The sequence below is a fragment of the Rutidosis leptorrhynchoides genome, chromosome 7, assembly GCF_046630445.1.
Source record: "Rutidosis leptorrhynchoides isolate AG116_Rl617_1_P2 chromosome 7, CSIRO_AGI_Rlap_v1, whole genome shotgun sequence".
Classification (NCBI taxonomy): Eukaryota; Viridiplantae; Streptophyta; class Magnoliopsida; order Asterales; family Asteraceae; genus Rutidosis; species Rutidosis leptorrhynchoides.
The window spans coordinates 253,275,782-253,299,127 of NC_092339.1; the positions used below are offsets into that span (position 1 = coordinate 253,275,782).

The 23,346-nt window shown below is 35.0% G+C and overlaps 1 protein-coding gene across 1 annotated transcript; it reads right to left on the reverse strand.

The window, feature by feature from the left end:
* Window positions 1–308: 308 nt before the first annotated feature.
* LOC139859954 (F-box/FBD/LRR-repeat protein At1g13570-like) lies at window positions 309–22,374 on the reverse strand. The gene is made up of 6 exons (XM_071848735.1): window positions 22,167–22,374; window positions 21,786–22,069; window positions 21,589–21,702; window positions 21,347–21,505; window positions 1,141–1,416; window positions 309–638 (listed from the first exon to the last, which is right to left on the reverse strand). Exons 1-6 carry the CDS (start codon window positions 22,372–22,374, stop codon window positions 309–311), a joined length of 1,371 nt encoding a protein of 456 aa, XP_071704836.1.
* Between the last annotated feature and the right edge of the window lie 972 nt (window positions 22,375–23,346).

The following is a 23,346-nucleotide window of genomic DNA, read 5'->3' on the forward strand; positions in this document are numbered from 1 at the left end:
AGATTATCTTTATTTAATAATCTACGTAATGCTTTTTAAACCTTTATCGATAAAATAAAGGTTATGGTTGTTTTAAAAATGAATGCAGTCTTTGAAAAACGTCTCATATAGAGGTCAAAACCTCGCGACGAAATCAATTAATATGGAACGTTTATAATCAATATGAACGGGACATTTCATTTACCATCCCACAAGTTTTGAGTACACAAATTGCTTGGAAACCAAAAGTGAAAAATATCAAAAGAGATGCAACCCAAAAAATCACAGATTAAGTAGCAACTAAGCATTAGTATATTACATCACCGATCTCAATAGGTTTCATTCACCGATTTAAGTGACGTAAAAATGACTTGATCTTTACCATCACAATAACCAATGATTTCAACCATTGGTGATGCAGGTGATGAGGGTAAGAGAGCTTCTAACAACTTCAACTCTTCATCTTTATAGTAAACATTTAACCTTACCTTCTCAAGAACAGGTGACTTGGCCAATATAAGCTTCACAAACTGCAACTCATGCTTCGTGTTTGAATTATCTTCAATCTCCAATTCAATCAAATGTTTCAACTTTATATCTGAACAATCTTGCATTGTTACAGAGTATAAGTCCTCATGATCATCATGTTCGCATAGCATCTATCAATGGTTTTTAGTGTTAGTGCATCGTTGGCATATAAACTATATATAACCGGTGAATAGTAAACAAACTTCCTTTCTTATGGATAGGAAGATATAAACTATATAACCAGTGAAGTGTGTCTCACTGGTGTAGAGTGTGAGAAACTTAGATGAGGGAGTTAACATGCTCACGAAGATCTGTTGCTACACTTGTAAGGACATTGCGTGCAAATTCAATGGCTTTGTAAGTTTGAGAGCAAAAATGGAACATAAACTTGCTGACAACACAACACAGCTATTACCTACTTTTTCTCAAATTAAAACAGTAGGGCAAGAGAAGCTATTGTATTGCAGCACAAATAATATAAATAGTAGGAATTCTACTTCTACAATTCTCTAGTATCCCAAAAGTATGGACGTCAACAACAACAAAAAATCGAAAGGTTTAACTGAACAAATCACAAAAGAACAAGTAGCAACGCGATCAACATCCTTCCACTTAATGTATACTGATTTCAACCATTGGAAATGCACGTTGTAAGGGTGAGATAGCTCCTAACAACTTCAATGCTTCATCATTATCGTAAAGCTTAACCTTTATTCTGACCTTTTTGAGAACGGGTGACTTGGCTAAGATAAACTTCAAAAAACCCAGATGAGGCTTCATAACGCCAAAATATTTAAACTCCAATTCAGTCAAATGTTCCAACCACATATCCGAACAATCTTGCATTGTAACAGAGTATAAGTCATCATCAAATTCCGTCCAATGCTTCTTTGAGACCCCACATTGCATCTATCAATGTTTTATTTATGGGTTAGTATGTTTATAACAACAACAAAAAGAAATGGAAGACGCCTTTAGTATCACAATAAAATGAGAATACACCAATATGGAATTGGTTTAAGTGGGTTTTCTAGTGAATTGGGTAATAAGTGAGTTTTTAACCTTAAATTGTTGGAGTATGATACAAATTCAAAGTGAGCGGAAGCATTTTTAAAACTTTACAAAATCATACTCTTTCACGGATCATTGTACAAAACTTTAGCAAACAAAACAAAATTAACGAAATTAAACAAGAGAAGATTAGAATACAACCTTTGTAGCCTTTTGAAGATCGAATCTGAAAAACCCAAAGAAGAGTTCCTCTAAACGGTAGACACCCAAAGTTCCAACCTTGTTTCAATCTATACCTTCTACTTAACGGGTCTTTTCTTTTTCCTTATTTCCACCAAAACCGAACCCAATTATAGATATCAAGTATTTTGGTTACTTGAAAAAGAGAAAGAGAAATATCATTTTGTATATGTGTTTTTGTATCTCAAGTTTCTATATATTTTCAATACCAAGACTTGGTATTATATAGAATAAAATTGATACATATAATACAAATATAAAGATTTGGAAAGATTTTAAAAGATTTGCAAAATCAAATCTTTATATAAAATAAGATTTACAAATCAAATCAAATCTTATTTATATCAAATCAAATCTTATATATTATATAAAATATGATTATAGTACAAATCATTATATAAAATAAGATTTATAAATCAAATCAAATCTTATTTATATCAAATCAAATCTTATATATTATATAAAATATGATTATAGTACAAATCTTTATATAAAATAAGATTTACAAATCAAATCAAATCTTATTTATATCAAATCAAATCTTATATATTTAGATTTGTAAGTATATGTACATACATAAAAAAAACTTACTTAATTTATTAAACCATTAACTAATGATTAATAAATTAATTTCCGATTAGAAGGTATATCAAACAATTTACGATTGGCCTTTGTGTGTGACCGAATAGGATAAATGGACTTTTATTATTTAATGTCATGGGCATATCTTCGGAATATATGTACCACGGTCAAACCACGATCGAACCGTAGCCAACCCGAGAACATATTTCTAACAGACTCCCACTTGCACTGACATTAATAATATTGGCCTGTCTTAAAAGACACACCGTGTGTAACAACTAGTCTGCTACGTTACACTCCTATATTTTGATTTATATCAGTCATCCTTTTGTTCAAGATATCTATATGAACGTGTGACATGGTTAAGTGTCAATCATCATCATTCAAGATTATGTTTCCCGATAGAGATTTGTGGTGATCAAATAGACTGCTATTGCATCAATTCAGTCGTAGCATGGCCATGCATTTAATGCAGCACAAATCAACGAGGGCCCCAGAGATATCGCTTCAACTTAATATGAGAAGAAGGAACAAATTGCTTCAAATGTATAGACATCCACCACATCCCATATTGTACCTGATCTGCACCCTTATGACTGGCATTTACGCACAGCGTTAAATACAGGTCAAAGTAGAATATAGTATTCCTCATACATATCCACTCTAGGATAAATGATATTGTCATCTTAGAGCTTACTTGTGACTTAAAACCATGAAGTAATGTCTAAGTGTGGTCATTCCAGAACCTTGAATCAACTATCAAGTTCCTCATGAATGTAGTTTCATATAAGCCTATATTACTACACTTCATAGCAGCCTTAATTCAATTCTCTCTTCCTTAGAGAATGATCGACTGTGGAAGTTTATGAAATAATATTCATTGGAAGTTAAAACATGCAAAATGAAACATGGCAATATACAATGAAATGATCGCATCGTGCGTATAATATAATCTCAATATATTAATCATCAGATCAATTGCAACATATATTATTGCCCAATGTTTAAAGTTTCAAACTTAACATAATAAATACAATCAAACTTTATCATCGATGACACGAATGCCAATAGACATGCTATGAGCATCATGCTTAGTCTGTGGCAAAGGCTTGGTGAAAATATCAGCCAAGTTCTTAGTCATGTTTACTCTACTTAATAATATGTCATTTTCTGCTACAAGTTGACGGATGTAATGGTACTTTCTGAGTATGTGCCGTGTGCGCTTTTGTGACCTCGGTTCTTGAGCCAAGACAATCGCACTCACATTGTCGCAGAAAATCTCAACAGGATCATGGATTGTAGGAACCACTCGTAGATCCCCGATGAATTTCTTTATCCACATGGCCTCTTTAGCAGCTTCATTTACCGCTATATACTCGGCTTCTGTCGTAGAATCAGCAATAGTACTTTGCTTGCCACTTCTCCATGTGACGGCTCCACCGTTCAACATAAATACAAATCCTGATTGTGAAGAGCAATCATCTCTATATGATTGGAAACTAGCGTCTGAGTATCCTTTGACGCTCAGCTGGCCATTCCCACCATAGACCAAGAACATCTCTTTAGTCCTCCTAAGATACTTTAGAATGTTCTTGACTGCTATCCAATGAGCTTCACCAGGATTGGCCTGATAACGACTAGTCATGCTTAGTGCATACGACACGTCAGGCCTAGTGCATATCATCACATACATGATCGATCCTATAGCTGAAGCATATGGAGTACGACTCATGGTAGCTGACTCCAAGTCAAAATTAGGTCATTGAGACTTACTCAATATCATTCCAGGGTTCATAGGAACGCACCCTTTCTTAGAGTTATGCATACCGAATTTCTTCAGTATCTTATCTATATATGCACTTTGGTTTAGACCAATTAATCTCCTTGACCTATCTCGATAGATCTTTATACCCAAAATATATGATGCATCTCCTATGTCTTTCATGGAGAAACATTTCCCTAGCCAAGCTTTGACATCTTTCAATGTCGGGATATCGTTTCCCATGAGTAATATGTCTCCGACATATAGTACAAGGAAGACTACACCACTCCCACTAGACCTAACATAGACACATGGCTCATCTTCGCCTCTAATAAAACCAAATTCTTTGATCTTCTCATTAAAGCAAAGATTCCAGGTACGAGAAGCTTGTTTAAGTCCATAAATGGACCTTTGAAGCTTGCACACACTATTAGGATACTTAGGATGTACATAACCCTCAGGTTGTGTCATAAACACATCCTCTGTTAGTTTACCATTAAGGAAAGCTGTTTTTACATCCATTTGCCATATCTCATAGTCATAAAATGCAGCTATGGCAAGAAGTATTCTAATAGATTTCAACATAGCTACAGGTAAAAAAGTTTCATCATAGTCTACACCATATTGTTGCGTGTAACCCTTAGCCACCAGTCTGGCTTTGAATGTGTGTACATTTCCATCCATATCGGTCTTCTTCTTGAAGACCCACTTACACCCAATAGTTTTAATACCTGGTATATGATCAATCAAGGTCCAGACTTGATTATCATGCATGGATTGGATCTCGTTGTCCATAGCCTCCTTCCATTTGGCAGACTCAGGGCCTGTTATCGCTTCCTGATAGGTAATAGGTTCATCAGAATCTATATTTTCATCATCACCCTCAAATATGTGTAAACTATATTTCTTTGGTGTTTGACGAACTCTATCAGATCTACGTATGGGTGGTGGCTGTAGGTCAGTTTCTCTTTCAATTGCAGGCTCGTCGACCTCTTGAGGAGAATCGGTTCCAATATCGGTTTCCATGTCGGTTGATTCTTGAATTTCTTCAAGGTCAATTTTGCTCCCACTGGTTCCTTTCGATATGAGATCCTTTTCAAGGAAGACTCCCCTTCGAGACACAAAGACTTTGTTCTCAGTAGGGTTGTAAAACAAATATCCAAAAGAATCAGTCGGGTAACCAACAAATAAACACTTTTCAGATCTGGGTTCAAGTTTATCTTGAGCTTCACGACGAACGTAAGCCTCACAACCCCAGATTCTTAGATATGAGAGAGACACAGTTTTACCATGCCATATCTCATAAGGTGTTTTGGAAACTTTCTTGGTTGGGATGAGGTTAAAGATCCTTGCGGCAGTTTGTAGGGCGTAACCCCAAAAACCGATTGGAAGTATTGTGCGGCTCATCATGGATCGAACCATATCAAGTAATGTTCGATTCCTCCTTTCAGCCACACCATTATGTTGTGGTGTTCTAGGAGGAGCTAATTGTGAGATTATCCCACAACCCAGTAGATGATCACGAAATTCATCATTAAGATATTCACCACCTCTATCAGATCGGAGAATCTTAATTTTTTTGTTCAGTTGATTTTCTACTTCGTTTTGGTATGCCTTGAACACTCCAAAAGTTTCAGACTTTTGTTTAATTAAATAAACATAGCCATATCTACTGAAGTCATCAGTAAATGTAACGAAGTATCGTTCCTTGTGTCTAGTAGGCGATCTGAACGGACTGCACACATCAGTGTGTACCAACCCCAACAGATCCTTTGCCCGTTCACAGCTTCCTGTGAAAGGTGCCTTTGTCATTTTTCCTGATAAGCAAGATTCGCATTCATCATACGATATTATATCAAATGATTCTAGAATTCCATCTGACTGGAGTTTGGCTATGCGTTTCTTGTTTATGTGGCCTAAACGACAATGCCATAGATACGTTTTATCCAAAACATCTTTGGATGAATCAACATTGTAGATTGAACTATCATTTAGCTTTGCTGTGGTTTCTAAGATGCCTTTACAAGGACTTGCCTTGAAATAAAACATCTCATTTTTGTGAACAAGTATTGATCCATTATCAAAACTAAAATTAAAACCATCATTAAATAAAGCATCAAAAGATATAATGTTTCTTGCCATTTTGACACTATAGCAAACATTAGATAAAACGATACATAAACCAGAATCAAAAGAAAGCTTGTATTCTCCAATCATGTCAACAGAGGCAACATTCTTATTCCCCATGATTAGATTAAGCTCCCCGGTCTTCAGCTTCCTACTTCTTGTGAGTCCCTGCACATTTGTACAAATGTGAGTACCACATCCCGTGTTCAATACCCAGGAATTAGAAATAGTAGTATTGTTTAGTTCAATCATGAACAAACCTGAAGGTACGGCGACTCCCTTAGCCCGTAGTTCATTAAGTTCCTTCAAGTACTTAGTACAATTGCGCCTCTAATGTCCTTTATCCCCACAATGAAAGCATATTGCTTCTTCAGGAGACTTGGTTTGCGGGATCTTTGAAGTAGAAGAGTTAGCAATGCCCTTTGGTTTAGGTTTGAAGTTGGACGTGCCAACCTTACCCTTGCCCTTGTTCTTGCCATTTGCTTTATTTTTCTTCTTCTTAATCCCACCTTCACGAATGGCTAGAACGGTAGTTGCGGGTTTAGCTTTGGCCATGTTAGCCTCAGCGGTTTTTAACATGCCATGGAGCTCCATGATTGTTTTCTCCATATTGTTCATATTATAGTTCATAATGAATCCTTCATATGCACTATTCAGCGAGTTCAGGATAAAATCCGTTGCAAGCTCCTGACTTATGGAAAAACCAAGGCGCTCCAACCGGTCTATGTACCCTTTCATTTGTAGTACATGGACACTAACGGTACTTCATGTTGCCATTTTGCAAGATACGAGAGCTTTCACGGTGTCAAACCTTTCTTGCTTTGCTTGTTGTTGGAACATGTCTTTGAGTTGGTTAAGCATGTCATACGACCCTAAGCTCTCCATGCCCTTTTGGAGCTCCGGAGACATAGTCGCCAACATCAAGCATGCTACCTCATTAGACTCGGAACAACGTTTTTCAAACTCGTCCCTAGCCGCTTGAGTAGCTCTCGATCCGGGTTCTGCCGGTAAGGGTTCCTCAATTGCCCTGATCTTTCCTTCCATCCTAAGAGCAATTCTTAGGTTGCGAAGCCATTCCATGTAGTTCAAACCCGTAAGCTTGTCCTTTTCGAGGAGCTCTTTAAGGCAGAAATTAGTGATTGGTGACGGAGTAGGATTTGTGTTTGTTGCAGACATCTGTCATATTTTTATTTTTAAAGTAAGTTGTATTAGTTAGTTTGATATGTTTAAACCTTGTTAAGATAATTACCCAAGTGTGTTTAATATTCAAACAATTATAATTAACAAGGCTAAGATCCATATTTCACTTATGTTAACGACGGGTTCGCCGCGGATCGCCAACCATAAGCTATTTAGGTAGGTAACTATATTATCAATTTCATCCATTATGAAATTATTAGGTTCTGCGGGATTTAGTGATAATCAATTATTTCACTTGGCATGTTTAATCCCTTCTACGCTAATCCTTCCTCCTGGTGGGTTTGCCACAAACCACGATTTCAGATTGTAAATCGTACGTGATAGATACACGTGAAATCCGGCCCAAGACTGTCATAACCCGTCCTTAACCATAAGAACGCGTTAGATAACGTATGATTTCATTGCGAGGTATTGACCTCTATATGAGACATTTTTGAAAGAAAACTGCATATATTATACATTACAAACCATAACCATTATTTTTGTTACAAGCTTAAGACAATAAAAAGAAGATTAACGTTTAGCGATAATCTTCGACTTACAAACTTTACAAATGATGATAACAACACGGTTTCTAGCATATTTTACAATACAACATCTCGGATATGCAGTTTTATTTTTGACACAAACATGCGTACGCAAGATCCTGGTTAGATCCAACATGATGCAGCGGAAGCTTTAGAAATCACCTGAGAATAGACATGTTTTAAAAGGTCAACATAAAGTTGGTGAGATATAGGTTTAATGCCGGCAGCAATATATATATAGACCACAAGATTTCGTATATAAACAGTTTAATAAAAGTATTCTAAGTGGTTGAGCACTTGGTAACCATACTTAACATTTAATCACGTCGCATATTCCCTTTAATATGAAATCTTACTACACCGTACCAAGTGTAGTCACAAAACGAAGTACTGTGCAACCGTTGAATACTGGTCGTCCAGTCCGGTTGGGGTTGTCAGGCCCGATAGATCTATCAACAGGATTCGCGTTTACAATACCGCTGTAAATATTAGTTACCAAGCTACAGGGAAGTATGCCAGTGGTACAACTCAACGTAGAACATATTTTTCAGTTACTTGTGTCCATATCGTAAAACATAAAATACATGTATTCTCATCCCGAAATATTTAGAGTTTAAAAGTGGGACTATATACTCACTCTTGTCTTGATGATATATATATTTTGACTCGGTCTTCCGGTTGATATCACGAACCTATCCATATATAATATATCAATATGTTTTCATTTTAAAACAAACGTTATATATATACATACTTGTTATACTTTTAATATTTTGAATATTTCCTTAGTCCGTAGTTAGCATTTCTTTGTTAGTAACTTAATTTTAATGGTTCATTTTTAGATGTTTAATATACCCGCAATGAAATAAACCAAACCCCCAACGAAATAAATAAAACCCCAACGTATATGAATTGGTCGAGATTAATCTTGACCCATGGTACCGGTGTTGTCAAATGACGTGTTGCGTACATAAAGTACCGGTGTTGTCAAATGACGTGTTGCGTACAATCATGGGATCTTATGATTAATCTTCTCGTATTGTTTACGGGTGATCCTGAACCATATAAAATTAAATTATAAGTACATATATATAAAATATCATGTTATCTTAGAAATATGTGATTTATATCATTTTTTTCCAATTGATCCCGTAGTTGAAATGATCTAGGATAGCCAATTTTGTTTCGGTCATAGTTTCTTCGTTACAAGTCCGTTTTCGTTGATTCAAATTGCCATCTTTTTGGATTGAGTTCTTCTTTAAGACTATGAACTGTAAATACCTTGGTTTGTATTCAAAATCATACGGCATAGGTGAAAGTTTAGTGAAACATATGAAGTTAAACATTTTTGTTACAACAAAATCATTTAATGACCATTTTTCCAAAAATACTTATACTTTGAAAAACCAAGTTTTACCTTGTTAAATTAACATATAAATAAGTTATGTTACATGTCTTGAAGTATTTTAAAAGTTAAGTTAGAAGGATCTATTTAGTTTGCAAACAAGTTTGAAAACATTCAAACTATGTTCTTGTTGTTAAACTTGTATACCACAAAATATGATAGCTATATATATATATGAATCGAATAAGGTTATGAACATAGATTCTACCTCAAGTTCCTTGGATGAAGTTGCTGTAAAAGAGAAGTAAGAAGCTAGAATCAAAAGGGTGATGGAAGTGGATGAAAGATTGGAAGTAAGTTGGTGTTCTTGGAAGGTTTTCTTGAAGTGTTTTTGTATGGTTTTCTTATGGTGTTTTAGTATGGTTTTTGAAGCTAGATCTTTATGGAACTTTGCTGGATTGTTATGGAGTTTAGAGAGTAAGAAAGAGTGTGTGTTTTTAGTTAAGAGATTGAAGTAAAAATGAATCAAAAATGATGATACATATATACTCCTAAAAATGTGATCTTTAAGGATAACATGACAAAATTCTAGTTTGTATTTTTGTAATTAGTCTTGCAATGATTCAAAAGTAATTACCTTATACATAAGGCATGAATAAGGGCTGGTTAGGTGGTGATTTGATGTGTATATACCAATAGTAAATACGTATAGAAGCTTGGTATGATACGAGTACAAATACTCTAGGTATACGTATAGAAATTTTGTGAAAAATGGAATGAGGATTCAAATATAGCTATCTTTTGTGAATACACTTATATGATTTTATGTATTTAAGTTCTTAAAAGTGATTAAATACATTACTTATACAATATATGTATAAACATTATATGTCTTAAGTATTTATGTCAAATAACGTTACGTATAGTTATCGTTTTGAAAACTTAAGTTAGTAGTTTCAAAATACACATATAACTTGTTGTTATTAATATAAAATGAGGTATTAAAACATTTATTAATCATGTTAAATATGTATATATACATTTATATACACAAACGTATAATTATCATATATTGTATAGTTCGTGATATCATCGGTCAAACTAGACGGTCAAACGTTGTGTAAAACTCTTTTCGGAAATATAAATCTCGACAATTTGGATTGCTTATCATGTTGGCAAGGTTTAATTTATGTAAATATTAATCTTATAAGTATAGTATGATCGAAAAAGTGCGGGTCGTTACATTACCTCCCCGTTAAATAAATTTCGTCCCGAAATTTTAAAATTGTACCTATTTTGCGTCATCGAGAAACAAATGCGGATACTTTCGTTTCATCTGATCCTCTCGTTCCCAAGTAAACTCGGGACCTCTTCTAGCATTCCAACGAACCTTAACAATCGGTATATTGCTCTGTTTGAGCTGTTTAACTTCACGGTCCATGATTTCAATTGGTTCTTCGACGAATTGTAGTTTCTCGTCGACATGGATTTCTTCAAGAGGAATGGTGAGGTCTTCCTTTGCAAGACACTTCTTAAGGTTTGAGACGTGAAAGGTATTATGTACTCCGGCGAGTTGTTGCGGTAACTCGAGTCGATAAGCTACCGGTCCAATGCGTTCGATGATCTTGAACGGGCCTACATACCTTGGGTTTAGTTTACCCCTTTTGCCGAAACGTATCACACCTTTCTAAGGTGACACCTTTAGCATAACCATGTCCCCGACCTGAAACTCTAATGGTTTCCTTCGGACATCGGCGTAGCTCTTTTGGCGACTACGGGCTGTTTTCAATCTCTCCTTGATTTGTACTATCTTCTCGGTCGTTTCGTGTATGATCTCGGGACCAGTTAATTGTCGATCTCCTACTTCATTCCAACAGATAGGAGATCTACACTTCCTTCCGTACAATGCTTCGAATGGTGCAGCTTTAATGCTCGCATGATAACTATTATTATACGAGAATTCTGCTAATGGTAGATACTTATCCCATCCGTTTCCAAAATCGATCACACATGCCCTGAGCATGTCTTCAAGAGTCTGAATTGTTCTTTCACTCTGCCCGTCCGTTTGCGGATGATATGCGGTACTCATATCCAAACGAGTTCCTAGTGCCTCCTGTAGTGATTGCCAAAACTTTGAGGTAAACCTACTATCACGATCGGATATAATGGAAATAGGTATTCCATGCCTTGAAACAACTTCCTTTATATACAATCGTAATAGTTTCTCCATTCTATCCGTTTCCTTTATAGGCAAGAAATGTGCAGACTTGGTGAGACGATCAACAATCACCCAAATGGTGTCGTATCCCCAGGCAGTCTTTGGTAACTTCGTGATGAAATCCATGGTAATACCGTCCCATTTCCATTCTGGAATTTCTGGTTGTTGAAGTAACCCTGACGGCTTCTGGTGTTCTGCTTTGACTTTGGAACAAGTTAAACATTCCCCAACATATGTTGCAACGTCTGTCTTCAAATTAGGCCACCAATAATGCGTCTTAAGATCTTGGTACATCTTTCCAACTCCAGGATGTATCGAATATCTTGTCTTATGTGCCTCGTTCAATATCAACTTCCTTAATCCACCCAACTTCGGTACCCAAATACGATTTGCAAAATATCGAATTCCATCTTCCCGCATAACGAGTTGCTTCTCATACTTCTTCATTATTTCATTTCCTATATTTTCTTTAGTAAGTGCTTCTCGTTGAACTTCTTTGATTTGTGAATTGAGATTCATGCGAATTTTTATATTCATTGCTCGAACTCGAATTGGTTCTCGTTCCTTTCTGCTTAAAGCATCGGCAACCACGTTCGCCTTTCCGGGATGATAACGAATTTCACAATCATAGTCGTTTATTAACTCGACCCACCTACGTTGCCTCATGTTCAATTGTTTCTGATCAAAAATATGTTGAAGGCTTTTATGATCAGTAAACACAGTGAATTTAACCCCATACAAGTAGTGTCTCCACATCTTCAATGCAAACACGACTGCTCCCAATTCTAGATCATGCGTCGTATAATTTCGCTCGTGAATCTTCAATTGTCGGGATGCGAATGCAATTACTTTCTTTCGTTGCATAAGAACACAACCAAAACCTTGTCGCGAAGCGTCACAATATATTTCAAAATCATCGTTCCCTTCTGGTAACGATAAAATAGGCGCCGTAGTTAACTTCTTCTTCAGTAATTGAAATGCGTTCTCCTGCTCCGAGGTCCATTCATATTTCTTCCCTTTTTGCGTTAACGCTGTCAACGGCTTAGCTATTCGAGAAAAATCTTGAATAAACCTTCTATAATAACCGGCTAAACCCAAAAATTGGCGTATCTGTGTTGGTGTCTTAGGAGTCTCCCATTTTTCAATAGCTTCAGTTTTTGCTGGATCAACCTGAATTCCTTCGCTATTAACAACGTGACCAAGAAATTGCACTTCTTTCAACCAGAAAGCACACTTAGAAAATTTAGCATATAGCTGTTCTTTTCTCAACAACTCCAATATCAACCTTAAATGCTCTTCATGCTCTTGCTCACTCTTGGAATAGATAAGAATATCATCAATGAAAACGATAACAAACTTATCTAAGTACGGACTACAAACTCGATTCATGAGGTCCATGAATACAGCTGGCGCATTCGTCAATGCAAACGGCATGACCAAAAATTCGTAATGACCATAACGTGTCCGAAAAGCAGTTTTCGGAATATCCTCTTCTTTGACGCGTAGTTGATGATAGCCCGATCTTAAGTCGATTTTTGAATAAACACATGATCCTTGCAATTGATCAAATAAGTCATCAATTCTCGGTAGTGGATACCGATTCTTGATAGTTAACTTATTTAATTCACGATAGTCTATACACATCCTAAAAGATCCATCTTTCTTCTTAACAAACAAAATTGGAGCTCCCCACGGTGAAGTACTCGGTCGTATGAATCCACGGTCCAGTAATTCTTTTAACTGACTTTGAAGTTCTTTTAACTCGGACGGTGCAAGTCTATATGGAGCACGAGCCACTGGTGCAGCTCCTGGTACTAAATCTATTTGAAATTCTACCGATCTAAATGGAGGTAATCCCGGCAATTCTTCCGGAAAAACTTCAGGAAAATCTCTTGCCACAGGCACGTCGTTGATGCACTTTTCTTTCTTTTCGACTTTATTAACATGTGCTAAAATAGCGTAACATCCCTTTTCTAAACACTTCTTGGCTTTCAAACAGCTAATGAGTTTTAGCTTTGAATTACCCTTCTCTCCATAAATCATCACCGGTATTTTATCCTTACCAGGAATACGAATTGCCTTCTTAGCACAAACAACTTCCGCTCCTATTTTGGACATCCAGTCCATGCCGACTATTACATCAAAACCTCCTAATTCTACGGGTATTAAGTCGATTTTAAACGTTTCTCCGGCTAGATTTATTTCACAACCTCGACAAATTTTATCGGCTTTAATTAGTTTACCATTAGCTAACTCAATCAAGTACTTAGCATCTAGAGGTAATGATGAACAATTCAATTTAGTGTAAAAATTTCTACACACATAACTTCTATCGGCGCCAGTATCAAATAAAATAGATGCTGATAAGTTATTAATGGTAAACGTACCCGTAACAAGCTCCGGGTCTTCTCGTGCCTCTCTAGCATTAATAACAAACGCTCTTCCACGTGCAGGTCCGCCATTCTGATTCGGGCACTGGCTCTTATAATGACCTTGTTTTCCACACCCAAAACAAGTAATGTTAGCCAAAGCAGTTCTATTTGCGTTGGTGGCAGGAGTCTTCTTACCATTTGCATTTGTAACGAGAGCCTTACAATCTTCAGCAAGATGTCCCTGTCGATTGCAATTGGTGCACAACACACTACAGTAACCAAAGTGATGTTTGTGACAACGGTTGCATAAAGGACTTTGTCCTTTGTAACCAAAGCCTGAACCGCTACCCGCACCTTTCGGGGTTTCTGGTTTCTTAAAAGATTGCTGTTGGTAACCTCGATCATAATTTCCGTTCCACTTCCTTTTGTTACTTGATACCTTCACCTCAGTAGTGAATGCTTTCTTATCCAGAATGACCTGATCCATTAACTCGTTCGCCATGGTTATAGCTTCATGAATTGTCTTAGGTTTCGACGCCGTAACGTTTGCCTTGACCTTCTTGGGCAAACCACTTTTGTACATTTCAATCTTCCGTGCTTCGGTTGGAACCAATTCAGGACATAGTAAAACCAATTCCATGAATCGCTGATTGTAGTTGGTGATTTCAGTACCAACCACCTTCAAACTTCGTAACTCATCTTCTAACTTAATAACCTCATTCCTTGGACAATACTCGGTGATTATCATCGCTTTGAATTCTTCCCATGGAGTATCATAAGCTACATCTCCTCCTACCGCCTTCACATAATTCTTCCACCATGTGAGTGCACTATCTTGTAAAGTGCACGATGCAAACTTGGTCATGTCTTTTTCATCACAACCACTGATTTTAAACACCGTCTCCATCTTTTCTATCCATCGGGTTAAACCGATCGGTCCTTCCGTTCCACTGAATGATGAGGGCTTGCAAGCTTGAAACGTCTTGTAGGAGCATCCTACACGAGGATTTGGGTTAACTGCAGCAGCTCTTGCAGCCTCAACCCATAACATTCTGTCGTTCACTCGCTGGTTGATGAGTTCCTCGAGTTCTTGTTCCGTCATTCGATTCAATCGCGCCATTTCCTAATGAAAGAAAATAATTATTCACATGGAATATTATAGATGTAGTGTGTATTTATAGTACATTTATAGCTTGTTAATAATATGAACCAGGTATTATTATAAAAGCCTTTTCTTCTTATTAGCGTTTTATAATTATATCTAGGGTAGTACCTACCCGTTAATGTTCATACTTAATAGCTTAGTACAGAACCAATTACTACAATCTAAATAATACTTAACCATGGAAAATTATTGCATTTCATACTTCGCTATTTTACATATGCTTACATCAAACTTTAAACAAACCACACTAATAATATTATACAAAACATTATGTGATTCCATGGTTTAATACGGTAGCGCATCATTTGGTCTATTTCCCAAAACATTTATGTCCAGGGAATCCCCCAACGCGAATCCTAGCTGTCTCCCTACGTTTTGGCTGAGGTGCCGAAGAACTAGATGCCGGGATAGCACTAATAGGAATAGCGGGGATAGGGGTGGTAGTGTTGAGTGGAATTGGTGCCACTTCATTCTCATTAAACTCGGGATTTGAATTTTCTAATTCATTAGCCTTTCGTTTCTTTCCTAGTTCGAACTCGTCTTTTGTAATTTCCTGTATTTCTTCCTCGGGTTCACTTTCCTCCTCGGGTTCACTTTCCTCCTCGGGTTCACTTTCCTCCTCGGGTTCACTTTCCGGGTTCTCTATAGTCGGTTCATCCGGAATTTGTGAGTCTTCCCCAAAGATATCACTTTCGTCATCGGATATGTTAATGACTGAAACACAATCTGAAGGTTCTGATTCGGAGTCGCTGAATGTGATAATAAGTTTCGAGCCCGACATCTATCACATAACAACTAACCCATTAGTACTTACATAATATTTACACATAAATTTTAACCAACAGTGATAAGCAATGGTTTTTTTTTTTTAAAATCAGACCCGGTCAAAGTCCAGACTTTACTAATGTATCCTAACGACTTCTTGGTTAGACACACTAATGCAAACCTGGTTCGCTAAGACCAACGCTCTGATACCACATGTCATAACCCGTCCTTAACCATAAGAACGCGTTAGATAACGTATGATTTCATTGCGAGGTATTGACCTCTATATGAGACATTTTTGAAAGAAAACTGCATATATTATACATTACAAACCATAACCATTATTTTTGTTACAAGCTTAAGACAATAAAAAGAAGATTAACGTTTAGCGATAATCTTCGACTTACAAACTTTACAAATGATGATAACAACACGGTTTCTAGCATATTTTACAATACAACATCTCGGATATGCAGTTTTATTTTTGACACAAACATGCGTACGCAAGATCCTGGTTAGATCCAACATGATGCAGCGGAAGCTTTAGAAATCACCTGAGAATAGACATGTTTTAAAAGGTCAACATAAAGTTGGTGAGATATAGGTTTAATGCCGGCAGCAATATATATATAGACCACAAGATTTCGTATATAAACAGTTTAATAAAAGTATTCTAAGTGGTTGAGCACTTGGTAACCATACTTAACATTTAATCACGTCGCATATTCCCTTTAATATGAAATCTTACTACACCGTACCAAGTGTAGTCACAAAACGAAGTACTGTGCAACCGTTGAATACTGGTCGTCCAGTCCGGTTGGGGTTGTCAGGCCCGATAGATCTATCAACAGGATTCACGTTTACAATACCGCTGTAAATATTAGTTACCAAGCTACAGGGAAGTATGCCAGTGGTACAACTCAACGTAGAACATATTTTTCAGTTACTTGTGTCCATATCGTAAAACATAAAATACATGTATTCTCATCCCGAAATATTTAGAGTTTAAAAGTGGGACTATATACTCACTCTTGTCTTGATGATATATATATTTTGACTCGGTCTTCCGGTTGATATCACGAACCTATCCATATATAATATATCAATATGTTTTCATTTTAAAACAAACGTTATATATATACATACTTGTTATACTTTTAATATTTTGAATATTTCCTTAGTCCGTAGTTAGCATTTCTTTGTTAGTAACTTAATTTTAATGGTTCATTTTTAGATGTTTAATATACCCGCAATGAAATAAACCAAACCCCCAACGAAATAAATAAAACCCCAACGTATATGAATTGGTCGAGATTAATCTTGACCCATGGTACCGGTGTTGTCAAATGACGTGTTGCGTACATAAAGTACCGGTGTTGTCAAATGACGTGTTGCGTACAATCATGGGATCTTATGATTAATCTTCTCGTATTGTTTACGGGTGATCCTGAACCATATAAAATTAAATTATAAGTACATATATATAAAATATCATGTTATCTTAGAAATATGTGATTTATATCATTTTTTTCCAATTGATCCCGTAGTTGAAATGATCTAGGATAGCCAATTTTGTTTCGGTCATAGTTTCTTCGTTACAAGTCCGTTTTCGTTGATTCAAATTGCCATCTTTTTGGATCGAGTTCTTCTTTAAGACTATGAACTGTAAATACCTTGGTTTGTATTCAAAATCATACGGCATAGGTGAAAGTTTAGTGAAACATATGAAGTTAAACATTTTTGTTACAACAAAATCATTTAATGACCATTTTTCCAAAAATACTTATACTTTGAAAAACCAAGTTTTACCTTGTTAAATTAACATATAAATAAGTTATGTTACATGTCTTGAAGTATTTTAAAAGTTAAGTTAGAAGGATCTATTTAGTTTGCAAACAAGTTTGAAAACATTCAAACTATGTTCTTGTTGTTAAACTTGTATACCACAAAATATGATAGCTATATATATATGAATCGAATAAGGTTATGAACATAGATTCTACCTCAAGTTCCTTGGATGAAGTTGCTGTAAAAGAGAAGTAAGAAGCTAGAATCAAAAGGGTGATGGAAGTGGATGAAAGATTGGAAGTAAGTTGGTGTTCTTGGAAGGTTTTCTTGAAGTGTTTTTGTATGGTTTTCTTATGGTGTTTTAGTATGGTTTTTGAAGCTAGATCTTTATGGAACTTTGCTGGATTGTTATGGAGTTTAGAGAGTAAGAAAGAGTGTGTGTTTTTAGTTAAGAGATTGAAGTAAAAATGAATCAAAAATGATGATACATATATACTCCTAAAAATGTGATCTTTAAGGATAACATGACAAAATTCTAGTTTGTATTTTTGTAATTAGTCTTGCAATGATTCAAAAGTAATTACCTTATACATAAGGCATGAATAAGGGCTGGTTAGGTGGTGATTTGATGTGTATATACCAATAGTAAATACGTATAGAAGCTTGGTATGATACGAGTACAAATACTCTAGGTATACGTATAGAAATTTTGTGAAAAATGGAATGAGGATTCAAATATAGCTATCTTTTGTGAATACACTTATATGATTTTATGTATTTAAGTTCTTAAAAGTGATTAAATACATTACTTATACAATATATGTATAAACATTATATGTCTTAAGTATTTATGTCAAATAACGTTACGTATAGTTATCGTTTTGAAAACTTAAGTTAGTAGTTTCAAAATACACATATAACTTGTTGTTATTAATATAAAATGAGGTATTAAAACATTTATTAATCATGTTAAATATGTATATATACATTTATATACACAAACGTATAATTATCATATATTGTATAGTTCGTGATATCATCGGTCAAACTAGACGGTCAAACGTTGTGTAAAACTCTTTTCGGAAATATAAATCTCGACAATTTGGATTGCTTATCATGTTGGCAAGGTTTAATTTATGTAAATATTAATCTTATAAGTATAGTATGATCGAAAAAGTGCGGGTCGTTACAAAGACTCTCGGGTATCGCGAAATTCACCTCACCCTTCACAACACCTAATTAAAGTCCGGCCCAAGACTCTCGGGTATCGCGAACTCTAACAGGTAGAAGGTTCGGATGTGTGTACTACTCATGGGTAGCGTAAAGTTTACATTTAAAACGGGGTTTTGTTTTCTTTTAGCAAAAGTAGTTTATTCCATTTTAAAACATTTGCTAATTATGTATTGCGTGTTGCGTTTGTTAAACTAATTTTAACCAAACCATTTTAAATGATTATTGTCTTTTGTTTCTATACTGATTTTCTAGCTAGCATGGCATAGACAAATAAGAACACAATAATAATCATGACACGCAATTATCGGTAGTATGCCTCGAGTCCTATGCGTTTTTCCGGTGAGCTAACACACGAAAAAACTTGGTCAACTAGGGACATAACCTTGTGTGAAAATTAGCTCCCACTAAAACCGCCATCTCCATTATATGCTCGGATGGGCCGCCTTGTGAACATCGTCTTCTTGATTTCAATCTTGGTTGCATTATCTTACAAAATAACTATTCTATTTTCTATACTATTACAAATACAATATAAATAGAAAGACGACATGCAAGTCGTTTAATAAATTATTACATTCATCCTGAATAAATAATAAATTAAATCATACAACCAAACATCCACACAAGGGTCTTATTGAGGCAAATACTACCGATTTCATACAGCAATCACATACATAACAAATGGAGTGCCAACCGTCCATTTTCATATAACATGTTTCGATAAGGATTGATTTAAACAACACTTAATGGCACTTATAATATTCAATCCTTGTTTACATAACATATGTATGTAAACCCACTTCATATTTTGTAAGTATGGTTTTCATGCCAAAACCATCCAAATAAACATATTAAGTGAATCAAAACATGTTGGAGATTTATTCACCTTACCAAAGCATAAAGTCTAAAATTAATAATTTTAATTTTCTCATTTCATGTAAAACATGAAAAGAATTCATGTACTTTATTTTCCTAAACATTGAATCTTTAATAGTCAACATGCAAGTTACCATTAAAATATTCGGATTTTGGCAGATTCATACATGTAACTTTAAATGGTCATATCTTACTCATTTCTAATCCGTTTTCGATGATTTTTTTTTTCAAATTTAAGTTGTTTCAGTTAGCTTTCAAATGCAATTGGTCTCATACAATAATATTGAGTTTAAAGCCCCGAAACAGTCCATCAAATACAGACTGTCCAGGCTGAAAAAAATTTCTTAAATGAAAAAAATGAATTTAACCCATTTTACATTTTGCCAAAATCCAAGATTCAAATTAGTATTTAGGAAACATAAAACATAAATTATGATACTTGTTTTGCATGTTTGTTATGCATGATCATCTCCAAGAATCATGCACAACGCATCCATCAAAACTAAATATCATAAGAAAAGTTTGTTAAAACTTGTACAAGATGGCTCGGATACCACTGTTGGAGTATGATACAAATTCAAAGCGAGCGGAAGCATTTTTAAAACTTTACAAAATCATACTCTTCCACGGATCATTGTACAAAACTTTAGCAAACAAAACAAAATTAACGAAATTAAACAAGAGAAGATTAGAATACAACCTTTGTAGCATTTTGAAGATCGAATCTGAAAAATCCAAAGAAGAGTTCCTCTAAACAGTAGACACCCAAAGTTCCAACCTTGTTTCAATCTATACCTTCTAATTAACGGGTCTTTTCTTTTTCCTTATTTCCACCAAAACCGAACCCAATTATAGATCTCAAGTATTTTGGTTACTTGAAAAAGAGAAAGAGAAATATCATTTTGTATGTGTGTTTTTGTATCTCAAGTTTCTATATATTTTCAATACCAAGACTTGGTATTATATAGAATAAAATTGATACATATAATACAAATATAAAGATTTGGAAAGATTTTAAAAGATTTGCAAAATCAAATCTTTATATAAAATAAGATTTACAAATCAAATCAAATCTTATTTATATCAAATCAAATCTTATATATTATATAAAATATGATTATAGTACAAATCATTATATAAAATAAGATTTACAAATCAAATCAAATCTTATTTATATCAAATCAAATCTTATATATTATATAAAATATGATTATAGTACAAATCTTTATATAAAATAAGATTTACAAATCAAATCAAATCTTATTTATATCAAATCAAATCTTATATATTTAGATTTGTAAGTATATGTACATACATAAAAAAAATTTACTTAATTTATTAAACCATTAACTAATGATTAATAAATTAATTTCCGATTAGAAGGTATATCAAACAATTTACGATTGGCCTTTGTGTGTGACCGAATAGGATAAATGGACTTTTATTATTTAATGTCATGGACATATCTTCAGAATATATGTACCACGGTCAAACCACGATCGAACCGTAGCCAACCCGAGAACATATTTCTAACATAAATATCTATATTTTATATGCTTACAGAGATAACATACAAAACTGACTCAAAATTAAATAGAAAAAGAACAAGATAGATGTATGTTGTTTACCTCCGGTTTAAGTTTCTCCAAGTTTGGGGAGCTTCTGATCACAAGTACAAGAAACCGTAGCCAATCATTTTCAGCCAAACACATTCCTTCTAAGTATAAGTATTTGAGGTGGACTAATGAAGTTGCAACCTCTCGTGGAATAACCTCGCTATAAAAAATCTACAACCATGGGACAAGCAAATATATATAAAAAAATGAAGTTTCCAAGTAAAGTCAAAAACATATGATGTGGATAAACTTACCCCAATATCCCAAGCACAAAGAGTAAAATGTTCAATCATAGGTAATCTCTGAAATAGCTCATCCAAGGTGCCATATTCACCTTCTTCAGTGACAATATTTTCATCAATTGAAAGCTGCAGATAATTAAACCATTAAAATAAGTAATGAAATCACATGTGGATCAATACTCTAGTGTAGTAAGTAACAACCAACTTACCATTGTGAAGCTTTTAAGTAGTGGATTATCGGATAAGATTTTCATAAGTGTTTTTTTAGGGATGGAGTCGATATACTCCAAGCATAAACTTGTAAGGCTACCAAATACATTGAATGTTGGTATATGGTCAATGTAACAATCAGTGAGATGTAGGTTTGTTAACTGATGAAACGAGAAAGTGGATGAGGGCAATTCACACCTAGAACTCAAGTGAAGTTTCTTCAACGCATTCATTCTCGACAAATGAAGTAATATTTGGTCGAAATCCTCATAGTATTCATAATCTAAGTCAACGGAAAAGGTGAAGTCAACTATTGATCCTTGGTGTAGTAACAATAATTGGTGTACATCACTAAAAAAATTTACATCTCCTCCTCTTACATTGCTCGATATAGGGCACCTGATTTTCGTCAACAGTTGATTGATCGAACATATCCTCATTAAATGCAACTTTAGGAATTTTGGTCCAGTTGTACCTCCATTCTTTAGACAGAAGACTTGCCCTTACTATCTCATCGGTTGGTAGACGCCATAAGATGTTTTCTATTATGTCTGAAGGAAGGGTGTTGATCGATCCAAGATCATTCATCATGGGACACTAATACACAATCACTGATTACTACAAAACTCGATTCAAGATGAGCAGAATTAAATAGAAAAATCCACAAAATGCTTTTACTATCTCTTCGATTGAAATCAGTATTTAATTTACGGTTCAAAATGTGATAAACTATGTTTGATACACAAATCATAAAATCAGATAAACCACTATAAAAAAAGTAGCTCATACATATAAGTTATAAATTAGTGGCATGGACCGTAGCAGTATTGATCCATTATAGAAAATATCATTTTCGTTACAGTATATATCAGTACATCACTCGGTTGGGGACAAACCAGCTTTTTCCCTTTTATTAGATTGAAAGGAGATATTTAAACAGTACAGATACAGTCTGGTTCTATAACATTGCAAGAAAAGAAAACTTGTACAACACTTGTGTCAGTGTTATAGGTGTATGTCTATCTATTAATATTTATGTGTAAACTGTTGGGAAGAGAGGATCGTCTGGACGTTTGGAGATATAAATTTGAGAGAAAACAACTCTATTACTCACAAGAATAGATTACACGAGTATTTACAAAACTCTAAAAACTCTCAAACTCACACACACTATCTAGGTTGTGATTACACTTCTCTGAGTGATTTTGGGATGATTTACAACTGAGGTTTGCACCTCTATTTATAGCTAAGATCTTATAGCGGTAGATAGGTGTGAACGAGGAAGGTGACGTGTGAACGTGGAAGGTTGGCGGCCGTCACCGTTTTCAACTTTGCTACTTCCACATGGTGTTCAAAGAAGGCTACTTTGAACATCTAGAAGGTGGGCTTCTAGATTGTAGGCTGGAAACCTTCAATTCTCCCCCTCCAGCCGAATCCACGAACATTCCAGTTATGTCTCTGCATAACTCCAATTTCTCTCGAGTCACCACCTTTGTCAACATATCCGCAGGATTCTCCTTTGTATAGATCTTCACTAGTCTCAGCAGTTGTCGATCAATT

What these genes read in the sequence shown, in the direction of transcription:
- LOC139859954 (XM_071848735.1), bottom strand. Translation starts at nt 22,374, where the DNA reads ATGAATGATCTTGGATCGATCAACACCCTTCCTTCAGACATAATAGAA. An exon ending in GGTGCCCTATATCGAGCAAT is followed by an intron (nt 22,070 to 22,166) that starts GTAAGAGGAGGA and finishes CCGTTGACTTAG; the next exon opens with ATTATGAATACTATGAGGAT. An exon ending in TACTTAAAAGCTTCACAATG is followed by an intron (nt 21,703 to 21,785) that starts GTAAGTTGGTTG and finishes AATTATCTGCAG; the next exon opens with CTTTCAATTGATGAAAATAT.